The 27,656-nt window shown below is 34.6% G+C and overlaps 1 protein-coding gene across 1 annotated transcript in view; it reads left to right on the forward strand.

Annotated features, from left to right (window-relative positions):
• LOC121443471 (dachshund homolog 2-like) overlaps positions 1-27,656 on the forward strand; it is a gene marked incomplete at its 3' end in the record, with an annotated part of 382,748 nt that overhangs the window by 21,720 nt on the left and 333,372 nt on the right. Inside the window, 2 exon segments of the mRNA XM_041645221.1 lie at positions 2,720-2,753; positions 21,136-21,161. Coding sequence (XP_041501155.1) covers positions 2,720-2,753; positions 21,136-21,161 — 60 coding nt within the window.

Below are 27,656 nucleotides of genomic sequence, written 5' to 3' on the forward strand. Positions count from 1 at the left end.
CAATATAATGAGTTCTAGGCCAGCCTGGATAACATAGCAAGACACTGTTGCAAACAAACAAAATGAAACCTAAGAACTTTCTGCATGATAGTCATATGTATTTGTTAACACATCAGTCCATGTAATATAGACATTATTTATTTTAAATAGTAATGATAAGTGGATATAAGTATAAGCAATATTATTTCTTATAACCTATGCCAAAATTTGTGATTGGATATGGTTATTATAACAATATAAAAATAATGGCTATATAATTACATTTTTCATAGGTAATATAGAATATCCTAAAAACCCTTCTTATATTTAGATTTATAAGACAGAGACCATAATGTTTGTCTTTTATTAATTGCAATGCTGAGCTTTAAATGTTTTTCAGTCATCTTCAGAGTATTTGCTCTATATAATGCAGAGAATTTTCTCAACCATTTGAAGACAAATGCTCAAGTAATCTATCCCAAATATAATACCACCCCCCCACCCCCGACTCAAACCCAGGTATGGCATGCGGGCATACGTGAAGGCTGAACACTGTGTACATAATAAATAAATCTTTAAAAAAAAACAGACTTCCGGTGCTACTTAATGTTTAGGTTATTTCCCTGCTTTCATTGTCCTTGTCACTGATCACTCCTAGCCCCTGCTTTCTATTGTAGTGTACCAGGTCTTACTGGATTTCCACATTCATTAACCATCTTTGCTTGTTAAGAGAAGGCATAAAACTGCAGTTTAGCTGCTTTTGATGGAAAAGTGATTAAGTTGTTTGATTGGACAATTGAAGCCAGTGATTTTAATTTATTGAAACTTTAAGTTGGACTGCTTTTAAATGTTTTCCTGATGATTTGGCATTCCTGCATATTTATTTATTTTTAAATTGGTAGAACATAGCCTTAATATTGTACATCATTCAGTAAGTCTAAGTTAATTTGTGGATGTAAATTTTGGGTTCTGATATTTTACTGTACTGCTCTCTCCTTTTCTTTTGGAAACTGTTAAATTTTTCCCAACAAAAACATAACATTACTGTATTATATGATCAAAAACATACTGAAAATGACTAAACCCCTGTTAATACATTCAATTTTGGGGAACTGAGTTTATGCTCAGGGAAATTGCTGTATTTTTTTTTAGTCTAAGTTAAACATACATTCCTTTGTTATTGAAGGAGTCAACAAAGAATAATTTCAGTATTTGCAAATAGGAGTATTTGATTTTATAATCCCTGGCTTTTAATGAGTTTTTCACATGACATTTGTACATGGAATGGAACTAATTTCTGTTTATCTTATTATAGTAAAATTAATGCTTTTTACTAGTTATATAAATAATTTAAGAATATCTGTTTTACTTGGCTGTGGGAGTTCCCAGATCTCCTGGGTTGGAGTCACACTCTCAAGTGCTTTCCACATCTCTCCTGTTCTTAGAGAATTTTTATTGAATGCTATAATTATGAGAACAGATTTTAAACCACCGTATGGAACAAGTAAGTACTTTATGCCTATCATCACAAACATTGAGGAAAAACTTGAACCTAAAGTACCAGTATTTTTCTTCATTCAAAGGATAGAATGAGAGTTGTAGAAACTAAGCTGTTCACCTATCAAATGGGCTTGAGGCATCCTCTACACAGCAAGCATATATTCTCTGAGAATTGAAGACAACCCAGAAATGTTTAGTATTTGTTGTCTCATCATAGCCAGAATTATGATCTTACTTTCTTACAATTCTAAGCTACAATGCTGGGGTTTTTATGACTCATAAGAAAATGAAATATACAAGATCAAGGTTTTAATGTCTTACTTTTTCTTCATATCTACTGACTGGGAATAGTGTGTGATCTTCTGAAAAACTTCAAATTGCTGTACATATATTGAAACTTGATATATGTTCACCAGGATAAATGACTTATGGCTAAAAGGGCTATATGCCTCTATCAAACCCTACCTGTGTTGGCAACTCCAGTTTCTTCAGACTGTATGGAAGCAAAATCAATAGCTTTCTTTAGTGCTCCTATCAGCTCTGTGATTTTTCTTTCCTTTTCTCCATTTATTTATTCAGTGTAATGGTAGAAAATCCTAACGAGAGAGGACAGTGTCTAACCTAGGGCTGTAATTTCTAGGTAATTAGTCAAGAGGCAGAAGCATAAGAAGAACATGGTTTTTAGTTTGCTCAAGGGTTTGATTATTCTCCTAATACATGCTTTGCCTTTGGACATGCTACGTTCTCTAGAATCGTTCCCTTAGTTGATACCAGTTCACTGAGCAATTAATTTCTGTCTTCTCTATAAGGACCTTAGAAGTTTATTCATTTCTCCAACTCCATTAAAGTATCTAGAGTGACATTTATTAACTCTAGAGCATTATCTAGGCTTCTTTTATAGATGTTCTATGTATGGTCACTAAATAAATGTTCAATAACCTTCTAATCATACCAGCAATTATTGTCAAAACACAATGTATTAAATGCATCCATACGGTGTAACTGTATGCATTCAAGTTACTACTATAATGAAATTAAAATCTTTAAAGTGTATGTTGTTCATCATATGTGATCCAGATAGTATGATTGCAATTTTCTTTATTTATTTTGATCCCTATAACTACATTAAAAGTTAAGCATTGCCAGACAATAGTGGTGCATGCTTTTAATTCCAGCACTCAGGGAGACAGAGGCAAGCAAATATATGTGAGTTCGAGGCCAGCATGGTCTACAGAATGAGTTCCAGGACAGCCAGAGATACACAGAGAAACCCTGTCTTAATCGCCACCCCCGGCCAAAATAAGTTAAGTATTGCCAGTCCCTTATTATAGTGGATAGACTCAAAGCTCAAAGAAATTAATTAAATTACCCATAATAATAGCTTGTCAGTGAAAACAGGAATTCTTATTCTTTGCTAACCAACACAATGTATTAACCAAAAATCTGTAAATTAAAACATCATGGATTCAGGCACCAGGAAATGATATTTGAATTATGAACATAAAATTTCAATCAACTATTATATTTTGTGTTGGTAAGAATAGAAATCACAGTTTGAGCATTGTATATATGAGCATATTTTCAGAGAGGTGGCAAATGCCTGTCAAAACTTTGATTATAAGTCAGGACAACAATTGTCACCTTGGCAATTCATGTATCCACTAAAGTTTATTTTGGCAAGTCATGTATCTACTAAAATTATGTATAAAATCTCCAAAAAAAAGAGAGAATGCACTTCATGGGGAAAACAGAATCATTGAACCTTCCATTGTTCCCTTTCTCTTGCCTATTGACTTTTAAATGATAAAATCATGTTTTGAAGACTGGCAATAACAATCCCTTAAAAAATAATTCAGGCTGTTGAATGTTAACTATGATGTTTATAGTGGGCTATAAACTGGAAAAAGCCTTACATCTCTTCTGCATAGGATTTAATTATGCAGTTTGCTGTGACTCTAAGGACAATGAGAGACCAGGTTTCTCATAATATAGCAAGAGAACTATATCAAGGAAAGCAGTAATGAGACTCACCACAAATTCTGGTATACACACCAGGTGAAGCTACAAAGGCATAGAATATCTAAGCCAATTACCATTTCTTCTAATGATACATATAGATTTTTATCACTTTTCTCCTTTATACACACACACACCACATACACACTACAGACACACACACGCACACACAAACACACACACACAGATTACATCACCACCACAACCACTACCACTACCAGAACCTCATTTCGGAAGAATAATGACTCATCTAAAATAAACTGCAATAGTGGAAAAGAAAAGGGTTTTATTTACTATAAATTTTACATTGAGCCTGCTATGCATTGGATACTGTGTTTTTTATATCACTTTATTGTCATGTAATCCATCTGGTGGCCCTGAATTAGCTTATTAACAGGCACACTATCCACTACTGCTAGGAGTCTTAGCTGGAGTCATCCTTGTGGATTACTGGGAGTTAATGAAGTGTTACAGTTATACAGGTTAACAATAAAATTGCATAAGCAGAGTGAGATGTTTAACTGTATATTGTAAAACATAGTCAGAGATCTCAGCTACCTGCATCTTATAATTGATGAAATTAGAAGAAAATTCTTCCGCAATTCTTGGCATGACATGCACCACTATTACAATGCACAGAAAGGGTTCATATGCACTCCCTACTTGCAGATGTTATCATGTAATGTGGATGTTTTAGTTGATTGAGAACCCCTCCCTCCCTCCTTCCTTCCTTCCTTCCTTCCTTCCTTCCTTCCTTTCTTTCTTTTTTTGAGAGGAGCCTCACTATGTAGCACTGGTTGTCTTGGAACTTGCTCTGTAGATCAGGCTGGCCCAGAATTCATAAAGATCTGCTTGACTCTGCCTCCTGAGTGCTGGGATTAAAGGCATGAGCCACCACTGCCCAGCAGAATCACTTTTTATTAGTAGCTAACAGCACAGCTTGTACCCAGATATCAATCTTGGGAATATACCCAAAGGATTTTCAATCATACCACAAGGACCCTTGCTCAACTATGGTTTATAGCAGCATCATAATAGCCAAAAATGTGGAAACAACCTAGATGCCCCTCAAACAAAGAATAGATAGAGAAAATGTGGTATGTTTACACAATGGAGTATTACTCAACTGTAAAAAAAAAAGTGATCTCATGAAATTTGCAGACAAATGGGTGGAACCAGAAAAAAAAATAATCCTGAGTAAGGTAAACCAGACCCAGAAAGACAAATATGTTATGGATTCACTCATAAGTAGATATTAGGAGTAGAGTACAGGATAACCAACCTACCATCCACAGCCCCAGAGAGGCTAGATAACAAAGAAGTCCCAAAAATGAATGCATGATTTCCCTGTGAAGGGGAAATAGAAGAGCTCTCCTGGGTAAACTGGCAGGCAGGGGTCAAGTGATATGAGGATGGTAACTTGCATGAGCAGGTTGGGTTGGCTGGGCATGGGAGGCAGGTTGGGAACAGTAAGAAGGGGGAGAATGACAGAGATGTCTTGATGGGATACATTTGGGGTTAGGGAGAAACATGGTGCCAGGAAAATTCCCAGTAATCCACAAGGATGACCCCAGCTAAGACTCCTAGCAGTAGTGGATAGTGTGCCTGAACTGGCCATCTACTGTAATCAGATTGATGACTACAGTCACCAAAGAGCCTTTGTCCAGTAACTGATGGAAGCAGATGCAGAGATCCACAGCCAAGCACTGGGCTGAGCTACAGGTGTCCCATGAAAATAATGGAGGAGGGATTGTTTGAGCCAGGGGGGTCAAGGTCATGATGGGGGGGAACCCACGGAGACAGCTGACCTGAGATCATGGGAGCTAACAGATAGGGAGCTTGCGTGGAGTTGTGTAGCTTTATCTGTTTTTAAGGCTCCTAGCAGTGAGATCAAGACCTGTCCCAGGCTCCTAGCTGGCTTTCAGGAACCTGTTCACCATGCTGCATTACCTCACCCAGCCTTTTTGCAGGGGGAGGATCTCAGTCTTACCTTAATTTGATGTGCCTTGCTTTGCTCAAGCCCACGGGAGGCCTTCCTTTTCTGAATGGAGACTGAGAAGGAGTGGATAGGGAGGGGTGGAGGAGATGGAAGTAGAGGTGAAGGAATGGGAGAAGAGCAGGGAGGGGAAACTGTGGTTGATATGTAAAATAATTGAAAATTTTTAATTAAATAAAATTAAATTAAAGATATAACTTGTTATCTAATTTGGATGGATTATGAGAGACACATTTATAAAATTTTTCTTCCAATGTAAGACTATGAAAGTATTAGGATGTATCTAAGTTACAAATTCCCCTATGAGAAAGAGAAAGTTTTAAGACATATAATATCAAGCACAGTGATAATTGTGAGGGAAAGATAAAGTAAGAACAGGAGATTAAAAACATAACAGAACCTTATATTTGAGTGATTATCACAGTTTACAGAGAACTAATGGCCTATATTCCAGGGATAACTAATCACGATGTAGTATATAAGAAATGAAGGTAGTTATTTTACTTATTAGGTAGCCTACCTAATAGAAAGAACATGAGTTTGCAAAATTTTATGTCGCCTCATGTCTTTTAGGTATTTCATCTGTATAGTTGATAAAATGAAAGGGCCTCTTGTGTCCTTTCCCATTCTATTAATGGAATGGTGGCAAGCCCAATTTTGTGAGGGTCTTGTATGCATAGTCACAGCGTTAGTGGGTTCGTGAGTGTAACAGCCATCTCATGTCCAGAAGACATCTTTCTGTAGCCAACTTTCATATCTTCTGACTCTTCCATTTTTCCTCTCCACTCATCTGCAGGGGTCCTGAGCCTTGGAGGGATTATAGAGAACCTCTTTAGGGACAAGCACTCCACTGTCCTTTATTTGCTGCACTTTGACTGTTTATGAACTTTTACATTATCTACTACTGAACTTAGAAAGAAGCATCTCTGATGATGCCAAGAGTAGCACTAACATATATGAGTACCTAGAAGGCACTTTTACTATATATAATTTAGTAAGATTAAAGCAGTAAACTTCCCAACTCTCACTTTCATCTACATTTCCAGGACCAGGCATGAGTTCCCACCTGTTGTAGTAAGCCTCAAATCTCATCCAAGAGTCATTGCTTTATTCCATGAAATTTGTGCCACTATTGTTCCAATGGACATATCTTGCTATGCTCATAATCATTATATTGTTTTTAAATTGAGTGTGTGTATGTGTAAATGCACACACACATGCATATCTGTGAGTGTAGGTGCATGTGTACTATGGCACACTTTTGGAGTGAGGGGACAGTGCTTGGGAATTGTTTTTTTTTTTTTTTCTTTCCATCTTGTGAGACCCAGGAATCAAAATTTGGTCTTTAGGTCTGCAAGCAAGTGCCCTACCTGCTGAGCCATCTTTCTGGGCCTTGAATAGCCCCATTCTTAACCATGATACTATTTATAAGTTAAAGAGCTCTTCTTTCATGGTGTTTCAATTTCATGGGCATTGAGTATTTAGAGTGATTTTATCACTGGGATGATCAGATACAGTGTTAAAAACCATTTCTAACTTTTCAATATATGTCCTGTTAGCTGAATAGGACTCCCAAGAATTAAATGTCTTCCTGTTTTCTACCTTCAAGAAAACCTAACAATTTCACATGTGAGAAAACAGAGCATGTAATTCTAAAAGGACAAAAATTTAAGATATTCTACAGAAGTTTAAAGAAGGAAGGCATCTCTATATTTTCATTGAACTTGAGACAGTGTGAGGATTCACAGCTTCCTTGCCTTTCATGTCAGTATAAATATATGTGTGTGTATTTGTGTGTGTATATTGTCCATAACAATTTTGATATCTTCCTTCCTTCTTTCTTTCTTTCTTTCTTTCTTTCTTTCTTTCTTTCTTTTTTTTTCAGTATGGTACCCTCTAGCTTAGGAATTTTGTTCTGATTTTTTAAAAATCTGTAGTGAGGAGCTGTGGGCAGGCCTGCTTTTTATCCCACCAGGCTCCTGCATGGCTAGCTTTACACCTGAAATAACAACACACAAATTGTATTCATTTGAACACTGCCTGGCTCATTAGTTTCAGCCTCTTATTGGCTAATTCCCACATCTTGCTTTAACCCATATTTAGTAACCTGTGTAGCACCACGAGGTGGTGGCTTACCGGGAAGTCTACTTACCAATAATTTCTAAAAATAATGGTCTATTAAACAAGAGAAAAAACCAATATTCTTGTTTTTATTAAAAACATTTAAAGTGAGTGTCTGGAGAGATGGCACTTCAATAAAGAATACTGGCTGATCCTGCAGAGGATCTAGGTTCAATTTATAGCACCCACTTGGCAGCTCACAACCATCTGTAAATTTAGTTCCTGGGGTTCTATCATAGGAGGCATGCATGTGGTGCATATATCTGTGCATGTGGGGAAAATACCCATATATATAAGATAAATAAATCTTTTTCTAAATTTATTTTTTATTGAAAAAATTTCCACCTCCTCCCCGCCTCCCATTTCCCTCTCCCTCCACCCTCTCCTCCCTTTTCCCCCTCCCCCCCACTCCTTTCCCCCTCCCTCTCCAGTCCAAAGAGCAGTCAGGGTTCCCTGCCCTGTGGGAAGTCCAAGGTCCTCCCCCCTCCATCCAGGTCTTGGAAGGTGAGCATGCAAACAGACTAGGCTCCCACAAAGCCAGAACATGAAGTAGTATCAAAACCCAGTGCCATTGTCCTTAGCTTCTCATCAGCCCTCATTGTCTGCCATGTTCAGAGAGTCCGGTTTGATCACATGCTTTTTCAGTCCCAGTCCAGCTGGCCTTGGTGAGCTCCCAATAGATGAGCCCCACTGTCTCCTTGGGTGGGTGCACCCCTCGATGATTGTAATTTAAGTCTATGTAGATTTCTCTTAATCATTATACACAAAAGTTCATCTGCCTTCAATTATTCTCTTAGGTGAGAACTGGATTAAACTCTTTATATTTATATCAAAATTTGTGAGATGCTATTTGCCTTTTTAAAGATTAAAAAGTTGTTTGAATTGTGATACATCTGTGAAATACAACCCTTTAAAGGACAGTATTCTACATGAGAAAACATTTGCTCTATAGGCTCAGACATTATGAGTCTAATTGGGTTGTATTATTCGCCTCCTTTTAAATCATCAATTATGTTAAGCCTTTCTTAAAAATTTGCTTGCTAGAGGACATTTAGTTCATACTTTTTTGAATATTACTGGCAGCTAGTTTGTGCTTAGATTGTTCCAGTAATAGTTTAGCAAGTCAGGATTAAGTATATGTGTTAGTCAAATATATTTTTATCAATTCTGAATATAGACTGTTACAACTTTGGCTTAATTCTTGACCTTTCTCAAGGAGTAAAACCATAATTAGTTCAAACAAAAATATGGACGTCTCAATTGAATAGTAATTATTCTCACTATTTTGAAATGTCAGGTCTCATTATATTGTTCAGACTTGCCTGAGACTCCTGGGCTCAAAAGATCCTACTGCTTCACCCTCTTTAGTACCTTAGATACAGGCACAGAGAATCTCATAGGATTTTGCCATTATTCCCTTCAAGTTCTAGAAACAAGAGTATCTGTCAAACAGTTTATATGTGTAGATAATTGCAGGCTCTATTCACTTTTGGAATGAAACTTTTTAAAAGAGATGTGGTCATATCACTTACAAAGATGTCTGTATCTTTTTCTAAAGTAAAAATGTGTTTAAGAAAATATATTGTAAATTTTGCAAATTTTTGTAAGCCTCTGTGTACATCATTGTGATGACATCTCTATGACCTACTGGTCATGCATATCATTTGAAAATACTTTTTAAATTGTCATGTTGATAAGACATATTTAAAATTCTGTATGATGTAAAAGACAAAGAAGGCTACTTCAACCGAGCTATTTGGACTGAAGGAAACAAATTATTACTGAGCTCTCTCTTACAGAGTTATCAAAGCCATATAGAATTTGATCCACACTAATACTCATATGTAGGCATATCATGCATCTTTTAAAAAACATTTGTAAATCCTTTGCGAGGAAATTCACAGGATTAAGTAAGTAGAAAAGTGTAACAAATGCCATTTTATTGATTCAGCTAAAATAAGTTACATAACTTTGGTGTTCATTCCTATATACTTTGAATATTTTAATGTTAAACTATTTTTCAACAAGAAGAATTTATTGACTAGAAATAAGAAACTATATAGTAATAAATGATATATATACATATATCTAACTTACTAATATTTTGCTTTATTAGATCATATTTTATTTTATTTGTGTATGTTGTGTATTATTTATTTTATTTGTTCGTGGTCTCTTTGAAACCCAGTTAACTTAAAATTATTATTTGGTTATTTTCCATCAAATTTTCTGTGTGATGTAGGATATGTCATTGTTATTTTTCCGCTCTTTTTATCTATAAAATGTTACTACCACTTTGCATGTTTTCCTGATTAGTTGAAAAATCGAATTAAAGTGTGACAATGTTTTCAAAACATTAGTATAATATTTTATTTCTCTTGTCACTAGGCTATATGCTATTTGATAGAAAACTGGAGATTGGAGAAAGGGAACAGAGAGGACAACATGACAGATCAGGAAGATCCAGTTGGGTATAGAACAGAGATGGAGAGCAAGGAAAAAAGGAAGCCATTGAAAGAGAAAGCCATTGCGGGATTAGCCAGAAACCAAGCACTAGGGAAATTCTCCAGGAAACCACAAGGATGATCCCAGCTAAGAATCTAAGCAATAGTGGAGAGGGTACCTAAATTGCCCTTCCCCTGTAATCAGATTGATAACTACCTTAATTGTCATCAAAGAACCTTCATGCAGTAACTAATGGAAGCAGATGGAGAGATTCATAGCTAAACACTGGGCCAAACTCCTGGAGTTCAGTCATAGAGAGGGAGGAGTGATACTATGAGCAAAGGGGGCCAGATGGTGATGGGGATACCCAAATAAACAGTTGACTCGAGCTTTTGGGACCTCACTGACCTGGGATTGACAGCTGGGGAACCAGCATAAGACCAAACTAGGCCCTCTAAATATGGATGACAGTTTTGTGGCTTGGACAGTTTGTGGGGCCACTAGCAGTGGAACCAGTATTTATCCTTATTGCCTGAACTGATACTTTGGAGCATATTCCCTATGGAGGGATACCTCACTCAGTCTAGATACAGGGGTGAGGGACTTAGTCCCACTACAAGTGATGTGTCAGTCTTTGTTGACTCCCCATGGGAGGCATCACCCTCTCTGAGGTGTGGATTGGGGGTGGGGTGAAGAGAAGCTGGGGGGAGTGGGAGGACAGGAGGGAGAGGGAACTGGGATTGGTGTGTAAAATAAGATTGTTTAAAAAACTGTATCTGGTAATGCCTCCAGACAATCCTTTATTTTATAAGATTGTTTTGGCTATCCTGGTTTTTTTGTTTTTCCATATAAAGTTGATTATTGTCTTCTCCAGATCTGTGAAGAATTTTGATGGGATTTTGATGAGGGAGGGGGACTTGGTCGGGGGAAGGGGGAGGGAAATGGGAAGCGGTTGCGGGGAGGAGGCAGTAATCCTTAATAAATAAATAAATAAATAAAATAAAATAAAAAAAACTGTATCTTACTGTATTATCCTATTTTTTACTTACTAAGTATAATGAGATGGTAGATCCCAAGACAGCAACATGAAAAGAAAACGATTAGGACCAACTCTTTGGGGACAGAAGTAGGAACATTCCAATAGTTCAAGACCATTTTGTCTAGTGATTCCTGGTTAGGCAGGACTATATAGCCAAACCCAGTATCAGAAACCAAATGGTCTCAATACTTTCAAGAGTGTATACTTTCTGATATGGCAGTAGGGAATTGTATGGTACAACGATTAAATTCTATGATGATTAATCCTGACTGTCACCTTGACAGGATCTATAATCACCTAGGAGACAAGCTTCCAGGCATGCCCATGCCTATGAGGGATTATTTAGATTAAGCTAGTTTGGGCATACCTATGAGGATGATTATGACCATTATGTTAATTGAAGTGGGAAGATCCACCCTAATTGTGGGAACCGACATTCACTGAGCCAGGATCTTGGACTGCATTAAAAAAGCTAACTGAGTAGCAGCTTCCTCCACTCTCTGCTTTCTGTCTACTGATACTATGTGACCAGCTGCCTCAGGCTACTGCTTCCACAATGACTGCTCACCATGAAGGATTATACATTTAAACAAGCACCCTAAATTAACCTTTTCTTTCTTTAGTTGCTTTTCTCAGGATGTTTTGTCACAGCAATATGACAAGTAGTCAATATAGGAGGCATAGAAACAATACAGAAAGTGTCATGGGAAAGCAGAAAAGGAAGATAATGATCTTGATCGTTTCCCAGATGTGATAACTTTAGAATCTGTTTTTGAACTAAAGTTAGGATGGCAGGGAATTCTGTACAAGAATAAGGAGCCTAGAGAACGCACACATGCATGTATGTATGTTTCATGTTCTAAAGAGAATATTAAGTTGCCATTATTGTGATATAAGTTAGATGTGGGATGGTGACTATTTAGAAAAGCCCCTGGAGAAAATATTCTCAGGAGATATATTGGAAGAAAAAGAAGACTAGAGACTGTGGAAACATCTAGAAGGCTACCATGATGCTCTGAGAAAAATGTTTGGACTCGGCAATGTCAATAAAATGAAGACAAGTTTGTTTTGAAGTGGTATTGACATAATTTAGTGATTGGATGAATAATTTAAGAGGGAGAGGTAAAGAAATGAACTTTTTAGTGTTCCCAGTACCTTGTGCATAGTAGGAAGTCATTAAGGTTTGTCTAATTGGATTGATTAAAGCTCTTCACTAGTTAAACATATTCATATTATTATCATTAAAAAGACTTTATTTTGGTTCTCCAGTTTGATACTTAAGGATGTTTTAAGAGTGACAAATTCACTTTGAGATGATTTTACCTTCTCAAGGGGAAGAAAACAATTTTATTTTTCAAGCAAAGGCATAGATTTTTTTTTTGGTTACTGTTTCTTTTTTTTTTTTTGGTTAAAATTCGGGTCTTCTATACGATTCCATTGGTCGACTTCTCTGTTTTTATGCCAGTACCACACTGTTTTCATTACTGTAGCTCTGTAATAGAGTTTGAAGTCAGGGATGGTAATGTCTCCAGACAATCCTTTATTGTATAGGATTGTTTTGGCTATCCTGGGTTTTTTGTTTTTCCATATAAAGTTGATTATTGTCCTCTCCAGATCTGTGAAGAATTTTGGTGGGACCTTGATGGGGATTGCATTGAATCTATAAATTGCCTTTGGTAGAATTGCCATTTTTACTATGTTGATCCTCCTAATCCAAGAGCAAGGGAGGTCCTTCCATTTTCTGGTATCCTCCTCAATTTCTTTCTTCAGTGCCTTAAAGTCTTGTCAAATATATCTTTCACTTCCTCGGTTAGAGTTACCCCAAGATATTTTATGCTGTTTGTGGCTATCGTGAAAAGTGAAGCTTCTCTGATTTCCCTCTCTGCTTCCATATCCTTTGTGTATAAGAGGGCGACTGATGTTTTGGAGTTGATCTTGTATCCTGCCACATTACTAAAGGTGTTTATCAGCTGTAAAAGTTCTTTGGTGGAGTTTTGGGGGTCGCTTATGTACACTATCATATCATCTGCAAATAACGAAAGTTTAACTTCTTCCTTTCCAATTCGAATCCCCTTGTTATTGAGGACAGTAGAGAATATTTTTGCGCTATTTAAGAAGACTTGTTATCATTTGAATAAATGAAGGTATTCTTTTAACATAGAGACTGGGAAACAGATTTAGAGTCTTAATTAGTAAATTCTATTTGCACAGCAGTTTAATTACCTTGGGTAATTATTTTCTAAAGCTCTCTGAAATTGACAGAAAATAGTACACCCATATTGTAGTGGAAGACACTGGTGTTTGAAAAAGTGATATAACTCTTTTAAGAATGACAGATGGTAAGTCTTTTTGTCAGGAATTGCCTTAATCTTCTGATTTTGATTCCTCAGATCTGGAAGTGGGCACTTTTTTTAAACAATTTATTCAAATTATTCTTCAGCAGATAACAACTTAAAGTCATTACATGTTTTTTAATCCAGTTTGTAGTGTCAGAGAGGAACAAAGTCAGGGAGAGGGCTAATTTAAAATAGACCTAAGTGTCTAAAATGTTGTAATGGGATTGTGGACGAGGATGGTCCAGGTTCTAAAGGCTGACCCCAGTTCCCAGGCTCACAAATATCAAGCAGTGGTTTCATTGTGGTGATTATCATTGCAGATGCCGGGTATTGTAATTTTATTTAACTATAAGTTTAGTCAAGCATGAAGTTCATGCATAAAGTCAAATGTATACATTTCAGCAAACATAAGATCCAAAAAGGTACGGTTGACACTTGCTCTGTTCACTGTTTCATTTTAAGAACCTAGAAACCTAGAAGCATGTCTGCAACAGATACTGCAAATGTCTCTGTTGAATTCATTTTTTTTTCCGCAACGACACTTTCTAAATATAAACCTTTGTTGTAGCTTTCTGAAATTGGCAATGTATTATTATTTATGTTGATTCTATCATGCAATAGTGTAGCAAAACTTCTTTCTTTTAGGAGAAACCAAGTACCGGATTGTAGGCAGAATTTTCCTGTCCCGATCTCCTGTTCCCAAATAACCAACACGGATATTTAAAATTACGTATAAATGCTCAGCAAACAGCTCAGGCTTGTTACTAACTAGTTCTTATAACTTAACACGTTTCTATTAATCTATGTGCTTTCCCAAGCCTTGTGGGTTTTTACCTCGATCCCATTTTATGTGTCTGACTCATTCTCCATCTGACTCTGCTCTTCTTTCCTCTCAGCATCCTCTTAGTCTGAATTTCCCACTTAACCTTCAGCTATAGGCAAATCAGCTCTTTATTAGCTAATGAGAGTAGAACATATTCATAGTGTACAGAAAGAGTGTACACAGCACTGGGCCTCAGTCCGCAAGCATTTCCCTACATTTTCCTCCCTCCTCTGTCCTCAGCATCTGAGAAATACTATTTAACTGTCAACTTGTAGAAGTGAATTTTTTTTTCAAATTTCATGAGTAAAGTCAATGCTCAATCTTTTTTTGTTCTCCTTAATTCCTTTTGAAGGGTGTCTTTTTGAAATCAAATAATTGCTTTAAGTACATTTTATACTAAATATACTTCTCTAGAGGAGCCCAAGAATAATGCCTTTAGAATGAGTTGCTTAAATTGCTTGAAATAATGAAAAATGGCAAAGTGACATCCAGAGGCTTATTATATTGTTTAACTTATAGAAAATTTCATATTTTTGTTACTGTTTGCTAGGGTTGAGGGTTGAATCAGGGGCCTTGAAACTGTATAACTTCTGTCCTATATTTTATCCCTATGTAGTTAAGTTTAAAAGCAAATAAAACCCTCAAACATTTTCAAGTTAAAGCAAGGCACAATACTATTAATGTGGAGTGGTTGTCTGCCTAGCACACCTGAAAACAATAAGAGATTACAGTATGTAAAATTATTAAATAGACTCAGAAAATATCTCCACATGTTTTATTTTATTGGAATCTTAAAATGATACCTATTTTGTAGGTAAGAAAGTTGAGACTGAAGAAAATAAATTGAGTTATCCAGTGCTGCATAGTGGTTAAAATTGTGTCCTATTTCTATAAAGTATATGTCTTCAAGCATTCCCCATAGAAAATGATTTTGAGAGTTTTACAAGATTTCTCCTTTTATTTAAAAATGAGAGAAATTTTATGATCAGTCTAGAATACTGAATTCAGTAGATTTCTTTGTTAATCTAGCCCTTGGGAATCTCCCTTTCAGTTTATTGTTCTTTTTGTGCTGGGTTTCCCCTTGTTGATCAGGTTGTGCTCTTGGAGCCCAGCACTTAGGCCTCTGTGCAGGTGAGAATGAGAGCCAATAGTAGGGACTTGAAGTATGCACCCACATGCTTAACTTCACATTGTTTCTTATCTATACTTCTGTTTCTTTGCCAAGAAGATAGTATTTTCACATAGTTTAAAACACAGATCCATTATAATCTGGTTGCTTGGATTTTATAATGCACTTATCCTTTGTGTAATTCTTTGTGTCATACTACTTTAGTACTCCTGCCAGAATCTTTCTAGTGGATGTATTCCATCTATAAGTTTTATATTAACAAATTTGGTTTTGCTGCTGCATTGGCTAGGCATATTCTATAATATGTGAATACTGAAAAATGGATTCTTAGGGTTTTGTTACCCATGTGATCATGACAGTTGACTGTAATGAATCTTGAAACTTCAAGTCAATATCAAAATTTAGTATTTGCAAGTAAAACTATTGTGTGACTCTGTAAATATAATGAAAAAGGATATTTGTTTTTTGTTAAGTAAAACAAGGAGTATATAGAAGTAAAACAAGGAGTATATATAGTACCCTGTGTTTTCAGTTAAATTTTTTTTCTGAAAAGCACTATTTTGTTTGTTATATCACTTGAACTAATTTAATAACAAGAACTTTTGCCAGATGAATCCAGCCTATTTTTTCTCAGGTCTTCCCTATACTATTCATGGTGACTTATGCATATTATCCAACTTTTAAAATAAGCAATAGATCAATTAAATCATGACATTTCAAAATTGTGAAGTGAGATTCAAAGCCATACGTCAGACAATATTCAATATTTCATTCATTTAAAAGTTTTTTAACTAGGTTGTAGAGACTATTTAGAAAAATAAACATTCATTTAAAAATATAATGGTTACTCATATTTGTTATAATAAACAGAAAATCCAGATTTCATTGTGTTGTATTTGAAATATTGATGATTTTATTTACAAAATGAACTGCAATCATCATATGGCATTCACATTTGTAAGACTAAAAAATCTTTGACATTTATTCTCTTCTTTACCACAAAACTTCAAAATCAAAGACACGTCTGTCTCTAACAGTGACTTAAAAAATACCCACTTTGCTACATATAGGATTGAGAGAATGATACTTTAATATTAGCATTCAAAACCTTTTTTACTAGTATTAAAAACCCAGTCTGAACCTTCAGGAAGTCATTTACAAGTTGCTTCCTTGGGATTACCTACATTCTTGTCCACTTTGACCTTGTAATTTTGCTCACAGTTGGAAATGTAATGCAGAGTGACTCAGATAATGTTGTTTACACAGACTTTAAGTGGAGTGACATTATAGTCAAGCAAGTGTCACCTCACCTAAAGTGAAAGAAGACTTAATTACCATAATCCTGTGAATACTAAAATTTCTTTGCCATGTGTAGCATAATAATGTAGTGTTCTGTGTGGTACAGTTAACAATGCAAAGGGAAAAGGCGCACTAGGTCTCAGACTATGTGTCTTTAAAAGTGAAGAGAATTGAAATTGTAGAAAGAGAATAGAATTTTGAAGTAGGATTCTTGTAGGAATGTTCAGGTGAAATTTTTCTTTCGTTCAAACCCCGAAGGGTTGCCTAGTGACGTGAAAATGAAAAGACGGCTAAAATATCCATAAATCTAGACACCAGTGAGTAGGGTGACAGACCATGAATTTCCTGGAGGGTGCAGGGTAGCGTTAACTAAATGACTAAGACAGGATAAAGAGGAAAGGCTGATAACCACCTATTATTGTGCAATGGGAAACATATCATTAATTTACAAAGAGAGTGGTGACATTTTCTAAAATTGTATAGCCCTATTCTTAAAAGTTTGTCAGTGTAACTAATTAGTTGCTAAAGTGGAGTTGATTCTAAGACTAAGTATGAAAGCATTTGGAAAGGCAGGACATTGTCCATAAATTGGTATGGTGTGTAATACATCTTGATGAATGGTGCGAAATAGTGTTAAGAAATGGGACTATTATGCCAAAATAGCCGTTCATTGGTTTGTAGTCCTTAAAGGAATTACGTTCCATGGCAACGTGGCCTAAAGTCCCGTAGATAAACATGAAGTGCCTCAAGGACATGTCTTGTTTTCTGTCTTTGTTAACACTGAGTTTTCAACACAAGGAATTCACCATGAATCTTTTCCAGAGCTTTTCAACTATAATGCTGTTACTATAGATTGTTACTTGGGATTAATTGTTTTTAAGTCATTCAATTGTTTGGAAGAAGGAAAGTATAAAATGAACCAGCAGTAAAATGTAAAAGATTTAAAGATCTTTAGAAAGCTGATAGGTTAAAAATGTGTATTTCAATCAATAGAGTCATGCTACTGATCTGCTATTGATAATTCACAAATCAAAATACTAGATAATCTGATATGTACCATGTTTCAGTTTTTTTAAATGCAGAACTATAGATACAACAATAATATTGAATCATGTTAATATCAACCTTGTTTTACAATTGGGGAAGCTTAAGCCTTTGAAAGTATTAATATAAAAATGGCTGTTATTTTAAATACATAAGTAAAATTATTTTTTATTTTCATTTAGATATCTTCATTTCATTTGCAATTTGATTTTCGTTATCTAGCTTTCGCTAACCAGTATTTTACTGTAAAACAATTGGCCAATAGATCTGAATTCTCGTGTTGCTTTAAAAACAATTTAACTTACATTACAATGTTCATTTTAAGTTCACACTCAGTTATATATTGATTTATATAACATGCTAAGTATTAAAAATTTACATTTTTGGAATTTTTGATCATGAGACACTTGTCAATAAAACATCTGGTGTGTGCAAAATATTGTTGTAGCAGCTATGGTGGTGCTCAGTTATAAAGCCAATACTCGAGATGCTGAGATAGGAGGATTGCAACTAGTTCTAGTCCAGCATGCTTTACATAGTGAGTATTAGGCCCTCTTGGGAAATATGGTAAGACACTGTCATAAAAGAAAAGCAGTATATGAAGGAATTTAGGAAATTTTATTAAAATATTCCACTTAGATATTCTTTATAACTTTAAATTTTTATTATTACTAAAAGTAAATAGTTTCTTAATTTGTGCTTGTCAAATTTTTATCTCTTCAAAAAATTTTTTTCATGTGATTTTGGGTACTAAATTAAAGAACAATTAATATGGGTAAAATACTTATTAATAAAGTGAGCTTCTCAGAATAATGTGTGTGTGTGTATGTGTGTGTGTTTGTAGGGGTATGCCTTTGTGTCTGTATAAACATGGCTTCATGCATGCTAACCATAAGCTATAATTCCAGCTTGTTTCGTTGAAATCCAATTTTGTCATAAATTTATAGAAAACTTTCAAGGATTTTACTGAGTCTTCCCATCCTCATTCCCTTATTGCTAATATGTTAGAAATAATTAATCAATTTATGATGCTATTGTTATTTATTTATTTATTTATTTTTATTAAAAATTTCCACCTCCTCCCCTCCTCCCATGTCCCTTCCCCTCCGCCCTCCCCCTCCCTCTCCAGTCCAAAGAGCAGTCAGGGTTCCCTGTCCTGTGGGAAGTCCAAGGTCCTCCCCCCTCCATCCAGGTCTAGGAAGGTGAACATCCAAACAGACTAGGCTCCAACAAAGCCAGTACATGCAGTAGAATCAAATTTCAGTGCTATTGTCCTTGGCTTCTCAGTCAGCCCTCATTGTCAGCCACATTCAGAGAGTCTGGTTTGATCACATGCTCCTTCAATCCCAGGCCAGCTGGCCTTGGTGAGCTCCCAGTAGATCAGCCCCACTGTCTCCCCAGTAGCACAGACAATAAGAGCAACAATGAAATGAATAAATAGGACCTCCTAAAACTGAGAAGCTTCTGTAAAGCAAAAGACACTGTCATTAAGACAAAAAGGCAACCTACTGGTTGGAAGAAGATCTTCACCAATCCTGCAACGGACAAAGTTCTGATCTCCAAAATATATAAAGAACTCAAGAAACTAGACTTTAAAATGCTAATTAACCCAATTAAAAAATGGGGCACTGAACTGAACAGAGAATTCTCAACAGAAGAACTTCAAATGGCCAAAAGACACTTAAGGTCATGCTCAACCTCCTTAGCGATCAGGGAAATGCAAATCAAAACAACTTTATGATGCTATTGTTACATTTCTACTTTATTCAAACTCCCTCAGTATTTCCCTAGTACCCATATTCTAAGATGTAAGAGACCATATTACATTTAGTTGACATGTTTCCTTATATGTCTTTTGATTGCAATTAATTTTCTCCTATTTTTGATGACCTTGACAGTTCTGTACACTTCTGGTAAGCTACTCTTGTATATCCCACATCATGGACTTTCTGATGCTTTACTTTCTTTTTTCAGACAGGGTTTCTCCTGTGTAACCCTGACTGCCCTGTAACTTGCTTTTCTACACCAGATAGGCCTTGAACTCGCAGAGATTTACCTGTCTCTGCCTCCTGGAGTGCTGAGATTAAAGGTGTTTGCCACCAAACCCAGCCACTTTTCTTTTAATTGATTTGGGATTATATGCTTTACAAAGGGAAATCAAAGAGATAAAATGCGATTTTTAGTATTGTCATAGAACTTCTGAGATTGACTTTGATGCCCTGCCTCAAGAAATGCTCACGGTGAAGTTTCTTGTTTAATTCTTAAACTAGAATGTTTAGAATAGTCTGTTTCTTCAAAATATCGTTTGACAAATTTTGATCTTCTCAATCCCGAGTAAATATAGAAGGTGGTCAAGAAAGAAGGTAATTGAAATGTTGTCAATTCCATATCCCTCATTGTATCCAGAAACCACATAGACTTTTAAAGGCACACACGTGGTCTTCATAGGTTTCAAACTGCACTATGTAGTAATCTGCCACACGTACTGTTTGCAACTTGCTCCCCTAAACTGACTCCAATAACTACATTGCTAATTATTCACTACTCATCATAGATTCATTGTTTTTCTCCTCCAGAGAAGATTCTGGGGGTCAGATGCATTTGGAAAATAGGAAATTGGTACAAAAAAATACATGTTTCTACTGAAGTTTTTCTGTGAATAAATAATTTGTTTTATGGATTTAAAAGAGACAATTTTATGTACTCTTTCAGTTACTTTCAAATAAATAACAGGAACTGCAGGAAGCGAATATTCAAAGAATATTTTTATAAATACTTTTTATAGTGGTAATAGTCATGAATTTCTAGTTAGTAAACTTGTGTTCAACCCTTTGCTATGCCATGAACTGGTCCTATAACCACAGACAAGACACTCAACACTTACAAGTCTCCACTCCATAGATCTAATATTAACTATAGGGACCTAATATTAACTCTTTGGGGTTTTTGTGAAGAGCCAAACCAGTGACTGCAAAAGTTTTTGAAAATCCTTTGGAAATGTTCAGTGATAATTTTATAGCCACTGTGAATGGGATGACCATGTCTTTATTTTACTAGTCAGTGCATTTGCAAATTTTGTCCATATTTGAGGTGCTAATATTAATTATAAATAAATGCTTATTGGCAAATTGAACATATTATTCTGTTATTTCATATTTCTCCCCAAGTATTGTACTGTAGTTTATGGTAATTTTTAATTTACTTTTAAAATTGTTTATCCACTTGTCAAAAGGTAGGAGGAAACACAGTGCCAAACCGGCTGTATTATATACAAAAAGTACCCTGACTTTTTCATTCTAGCTTTTGTTTGGCTGGGCTTGTGCGCCTACTCAATGGCTGACTGCCTTCTGATTAGTTTTCAATTGCTTTAAGCTGACCAGATTTTCCTTTGAAATAAGTGCACTGGAGCTGGTGCTGGAAGAAGAGGCGCACCTGTGCATGCAGGCTGTCAGAAGGCCCACAGAGTCCTGGTGTGCTGAGGCTGCAGCTGCTAGGCTGAGAAGCAGTCAGATGCACTTTGTCCCTCCTTCTTCTGCAACCACAAGAGACCCACGAAAGGATCTCTACTTTCTTTTGATGTATAATTTGCATTGATTAACAGTGGTTAAAGAGGGGTCCCTTTTGTAGTACTGAAGACTAGCTGAATCTTCCAGAGGAGTGGCATGGCAGACCCTGTTAAGCAAAGTATTTTGATGAGAAGAGTAGTGTGACCTCACATCTTCCATAGTGTCTAGATCGCCATTCAGTGATGTATTTAGTAAGTACTGCCAGAAGCAAATGGTATTAGGTTCAAGCTTCTCTTTTTTAGAAAATCAACTGAAGCACGTTTATTATATTTGAATTTCATGTGTTTCCAGCCTTCCTAGCAATGCTAGGTGAATATCTGAAATCTAGGAGGAACCCATCCAGCTTTGGAAATTGCAAAAACAATTAAGACAACTCTGAGCTTTCGAGTTTGTGGGACAATGGGCAAGATCAGTTTCAGGGTTTTATTCTGAACGTGAAAACCATCATGATGCTTAATTTTGTCCATCTGGTAATTCATGAACACTAAAAATCAGAGAGAATGTCTGAGTTAAACAAAACTTGTGGAATAAAGATGGCCTGGTATTTCAAAGGAGAGTTAATCAGAAATTCTCTAATGGTAGTTTAATCATTAATAGTGTTCTTATTTACACTAAGAAATAGTAAAAAACTCTCTCGCCCTTTCCATGTTCCACTCAAAAGTGAACTATAATAAACTTTAATAATTGTAAAAAATATGTAGTGGGCAGGGAAGGGAGGAAGGCTTAATAGGTTATGTGTATTATGACAGTCTACAGGGTAGGTTTATTATTTTTTCCTTGAAAAAACTACTTTCTTTCAAAATCTAGATTGCCAATTTATAATTATATATGTGATTTTACTGTATTACTTCTACTTTTGTTCAAATATACAGGATTATTATTTAATTGATATGGATAGATGCTGTAACAAGACTCATGTAGTTTTGGGGGAATGTAGCTATTTTTCTATGGAGAATATGATAAATTTCTTTTAAATGAGCAATACATTGAGCTTCAAACAAACTTTACAACTTTAATCTGCAAATTACATTTAAGACTTTGCGTAAGTCTACTGAGTTTCATGAACTTTAGCAAATAAATTCTAGCACTGCAAAATAATTAGTGAAATTACGTTGAAACTGTTGCAAACAAATAAAGTTATTACTCATTCTGTGCCAAACTGCAAATGTGAGAGGATATTTTAAATGATAAATTAAGCATGAACTGCTTTATTCTGTAAGGTGAACATGTTAGCAAACGCCTTGCGTTTGTAATTAGTATTTATGGCCACAGGAGAGAGCCTCTATTAAAAAGAGTGACAGGAAATTGATCAGTTTAAGTTACCATAGCAACCAAAATAGTTCCATTGCTTGTGTTGGCTTTAGTCTATCACATTATATATCTATGCTTAGAAATATTTTTATTAACTGCAAAAATAAACTAGTCAATAATGCAAAAGGGGTTAGTTTACTGAAATGACTGACAAAGTGCAGATGAACACTTGGCTACTTGATAACAAGCTTAAGTGTTGAGAGGTTGTCATGACATTTTTTTTTACAAAGCAAATGACGTCTCCCAAAAAACTCTTAAAACTAGATGAAAATGCAAATCTCTTTATGACAGTATGTGGCTGTCACATTAATAATGAGAGACAATAATTGATGATTTATGAGATGATACCATGGCAACAAAGTCTTTCATCATTGGCACCCCTTGGTTACTTTTTTTATCAGTTGCTTGTGAGTGCCTCTGAAATGTTTCCACCATGACATACAAGAAGATCTGGTCAGATCTGAATCCGTTAGATCTAATTGAAAACAAGGCAGAGGTGTTGACAATCTCAGAATCAACAAAGTGAAAAACTGTCTTATTAAAAATTCTCTGGTAGCTGAAAATGGACAGGCTTGACTCTGCTTCTTAACCTTTGAAGCAAATCTTAGTGCTTTTCATAAATCTGGAGTGTAAGCTGTTAGCCTTTTAAAGGTATATTATCTGGTAATAACCTTTCCTAATAGATGGAAGGAAAAGAGACTTACTTTCAATTCAAATTAAACTATTTTTTTAAATTTGACTTTAATATTTTTTTATTAATCTGGGTTAAATGTATAATTGAATACTTTAGAATGACTTTAGCATATTCGGTAGGCCAAGGAATAACATGTTTCTTTTTCTTAGAGGTGATTATGCATCAGTTTTAATCTGTAATAGTCTGTTGCAGATTGCTTATAATATTGTAAAATTATCAACTTTCTTTATTGTTTGATGACAGTTCATAAAAATGAAATCTTTGATATACTTATATCTAGGAAGAGCCCTGGATTATTTAGCCAATGATGGGACTGAAAGAAAATATTAGCTAAGATTTTAAGGCCCTTTCCAGTGAAATATGGGAATAATTAATAGAGTTGTAGAATTAGCAGCAGTTGGGGATAATGAATATAATACACCAAGGTTGTCAAATGTAAAGCCAAGAATATAATGGAAACATATACATCAAAATTAATCCATGTTTATGCATGTTTTTCATCAAATATGTAAAACATTTTCAGACCTTATTTCTTTTGTATGTCAAGGATTTTATAGGAGAAAATTCTGTAATACATATATCCTTCAATTATAGAAGCCAATGACACAAAACAGGATCTTCTCTTATTATTTTTACTTATATAATTGTTGCAAGGTCAGGCAAGACTTCTCAGCTTTAGGAGAGCTGACTATATGAAGTTTGTAATTTTTGTTCCTAATTAAAATTTAAGAAAATGGAGTTTACCCATGAACATAATAAATTACTTCAGTTAATATAAAAATAATAAGTTAATTCAGATTCTGAATTTTTCCCTAAAGAGGAGAGAAACCACATTAAATTGCAAATTTCTTGATGGGAGAATACATGATTCTGTTATTTATGTCATTTACTAAATATTATAATCTTTAGTATCTACATATAAGCATACATACATACATAGACATACACATAAATTTCTCATTTTGTTGTAGAAGATATTGTTTCTGAAAATCAGTCTTGTATTCATTTTCCTATCCTTTTCTCTTGTAGATTTGTATTAGAAAAATTGCTTAGTTGAAGGTTACAAGCATTATACATTTTTATTGAATAATGCTCAAGTTTTAATTCAATCAATCTGACAACAGTTCTTGGCCCAATCAATATTTTAAATGGTAATGCAGAACATATATAAGATTATAGAAAAGGTGGTTTTATTTATCAGGAGTTTATGATTAATTGTCAGAGGTACCAAATATAAACATGAATCAACACAAAATAAATTTAGTGTTTTAAATTAAGAATCATATTTTATTATAGACAATATAAGTCTCAGAGTTAATTCAGTTTATTGTAAGGAGATAATTATTAAAATGTGATTTGTAGTGGATAATGAGTCAGAAGATAGAACTTTGGAATCATGAACACAAGTGAATTTGTAAAATTATAATTAATAGAAAAAAATTTGCTCTCTATTTTAATGTGAACCAAGAGAGAGTTGTAAATAATTATGGCATATGATTAAGGAAAAATCCAGTTTACACTGAAATAGTAATTATGGCATATGATTAAGGAAAAATCCAGTTTCCACTGAAGTAATAGCCATGCAGAACATCAGAAACAGCATTTAGAACTGCATTGTAAACTGGTTTGCTTTTCTACTTATGTTCTTAGCTAACTGCATTAGTCTCCCTTCTTGCTGCTTTACATGGTTATCTTTCTTGTTCTTAGAATGAAGTACAAATGTTTTAACAAAGATTTCAGGTACTATGCCAGTGGTTCTCATATGGAGATGATTTTCATTTCCAGTGTATGTTTGGAAATGTTTAGAAACATTTCTCTTTGTCATACTTGGTTGTGGAGGTGCTACTCATATCTAATGAATGGCAGTCCGGAGTCCTGCAGAACATCCTGTATTCTATGATCATTGCACTCCAAATCCCAAATAAAGAATTTTCAACTTAACATGTCAGTAATGCTAATATTGGGAAAGGTGACGTGCTATCCTGTGCCACCCAAATCATCCACGTTGTCAAAGGCACCCCAATGACACCTTCTATGTTATTGTTTATTTTTGTCATTGTCATATCTGTAAAATTCCATTTTTCTTTTATGGTCAGGATTTCATAAATGTATTCTATGTATGGGATATACGTCTCTTCACCTGATCCTCAGAAATGTACTCTTCATCCACAAACTAATGATAACATTTCTACCCTTAAACTTTCCTAAAATGTTGTTTGAGAACCAATAACTCTTACCTAAGGAAATACATAGCTTGGTTTCGGGCAGTATCATATGCTATGGTAGAAAAGATGAAAAGTGTTTAGGAATTTTGCTTAATGGTTATGGTATTGGAGGAAGAAGTAATTCGAGAGGGCCCCAAAGTAGAATTTTCATAGCGTAAGGTTGGCCACTGATTTGATATAGATAATGAAAGAAGAGTTAAAGATTATTTCTGCATACTTGGTAGATTGAAGTAGCAGAAAAAAATGAAATTTGGGAAATAATCTTTATTTTGATTATTTCAATGAGAAACTTTGTTTCATTGACTTACTAATGCTTATATCAGCTAGAAATAGAGTTCGGTCTGGATGAACTTGCTAGCTCTGTGACTGTGGACAAATCTTTTATGCCTAGTCTTAGTGAAACATGGAGAAATTATAATTATTTGCCTGCTGAGGTGTTTAAGAATTAAATTATTTAATGAATATCAAACACATATCCAGGTGTTGGGCATATCATTAACTTAAGGCTTACTGCTATTATAATAACAGTTATTATTCCTATTGTGGAACAATGGAGTAACTTTCCTTTTTAGGTCCCCAACTTTTGAAATTATACCTTTCAGTATATGCACCATGTCTTCCATGAAACCTTTTTTGATGAGTCATAGTAATGATGATCACGTACTTTTCCTGAACTCCTACAATGTTTAATATTTATATAGTCCCGATTATTTACAATGCTATTAATACAAATGAATTTGCCTTATAATTTCCATTGTATTGCAGCTTCCTTGAAGGTAGAACAGTGATTGGCTATGTTTATCTGTTAAAGTATAGCCTAAGTAATATAAGCTTATAACAAATGATAATCATTGTGATTGTTACTATTGGAGAATAGTGGACAGAGTTGTGATTGTTGACTCAGAGATTTAATGTGCTGTTTCATTTATATTCAGTATCAATGTTCCTTATATTTATGACAATTAGAAATTATACTTTTTGAAATAAAACAGAACGATATTTAAAATTAAGTGTTAAGTAATTTTAATAATTTAAGATATATTTAATTGTAAATAGAAAAGTTTTATTTTTATAAGAAGTCCTTCCTCATGAAAGAAGTATTTTTTTTAAAAAAAAATAGATATTTTCCAGCTGTTAACTGATAGTGAAAGATCGTTTTTATGAACTATGAAAAATATTTGAATAAACATGTTAACAGATCTCCTAAAATGTAAAAGAAATATAAAAACATTAAGTAAGCAACATTCATGAATTTAAACAAGTGCATATCCTATCTGATTTTATTTAAGGTTTAACTATTTCATCTTGTAGGTGAGGATCCACCAATCATCAGAATAAATAGAGAAGCAGTTTTACATATGAATTTTTAAAATATAAATATAGATTACTCCATTTTCTTTTTTAATGTGAAGTATTTTGAAGATCTGGAAGGAAAATGGAGAAGCAAATTCAATCTAAAAATTAATAAAGCAAAATTTAGAGTTTGTGTTAGGATGAAACATTTTATTTAAATATAATCACTAGCCACCTGCAATATTGTTGATTAAATATAGAAACTTAAAGTAGCAAATTTTAGCCTGCCAGATTGTAAGTCAGGTAATAATGTAACAATGAAACAAGCAATTTGTGCCTACATTGAGATACAGCATGATGAAAATGAATTAACATTATAGACTTGAATTCTTGTTTTTAGATAATCTTAGTGGAACCTTAGTACTTTTGTTTATAGGAGGGGATATTGGTTACTTTGTTTATAAAGCATATAAGGAAGCTAGATGTATAAATACTATGCTGATTCTTTGGTTCAAGTACTATGGGAAGAAGTGACATGTTTTCCTTCCTATTTTAAAGCCAGGGGGGAAAGGCAGATATAAATTTAGTAAATAACATTGATCATTCTCATAGAGTTATTATTATCTTATAAATGTTTACTTTGGCACAAGTAATAACAATGGTATCATCTAGGAATATGGCAGATGGTTCAAGATGAGAGAATTTGTGTATGTAAACTAACTTGATTTTAAATGAAAATTTTAATCAATGTAATAATGTAATGTAGAAATAAAATGGTAAAACTTGAGAATGAGGGCTTGAATAGAAATGGAGGGGATAAAAGATCTGAGAGTTGTTCTT

The sequence above is a fragment of the Microtus oregoni genome, unplaced genomic scaffold (assembly GCF_018167655.1).
Source record: "Microtus oregoni isolate MIOR12 unplaced genomic scaffold, Mior012 000107F_ref0000227, whole genome shotgun sequence".
NCBI classification, from domain to species: domain Eukaryota; kingdom Metazoa; phylum Chordata; class Mammalia; order Rodentia; family Cricetidae; genus Microtus; species Microtus oregoni.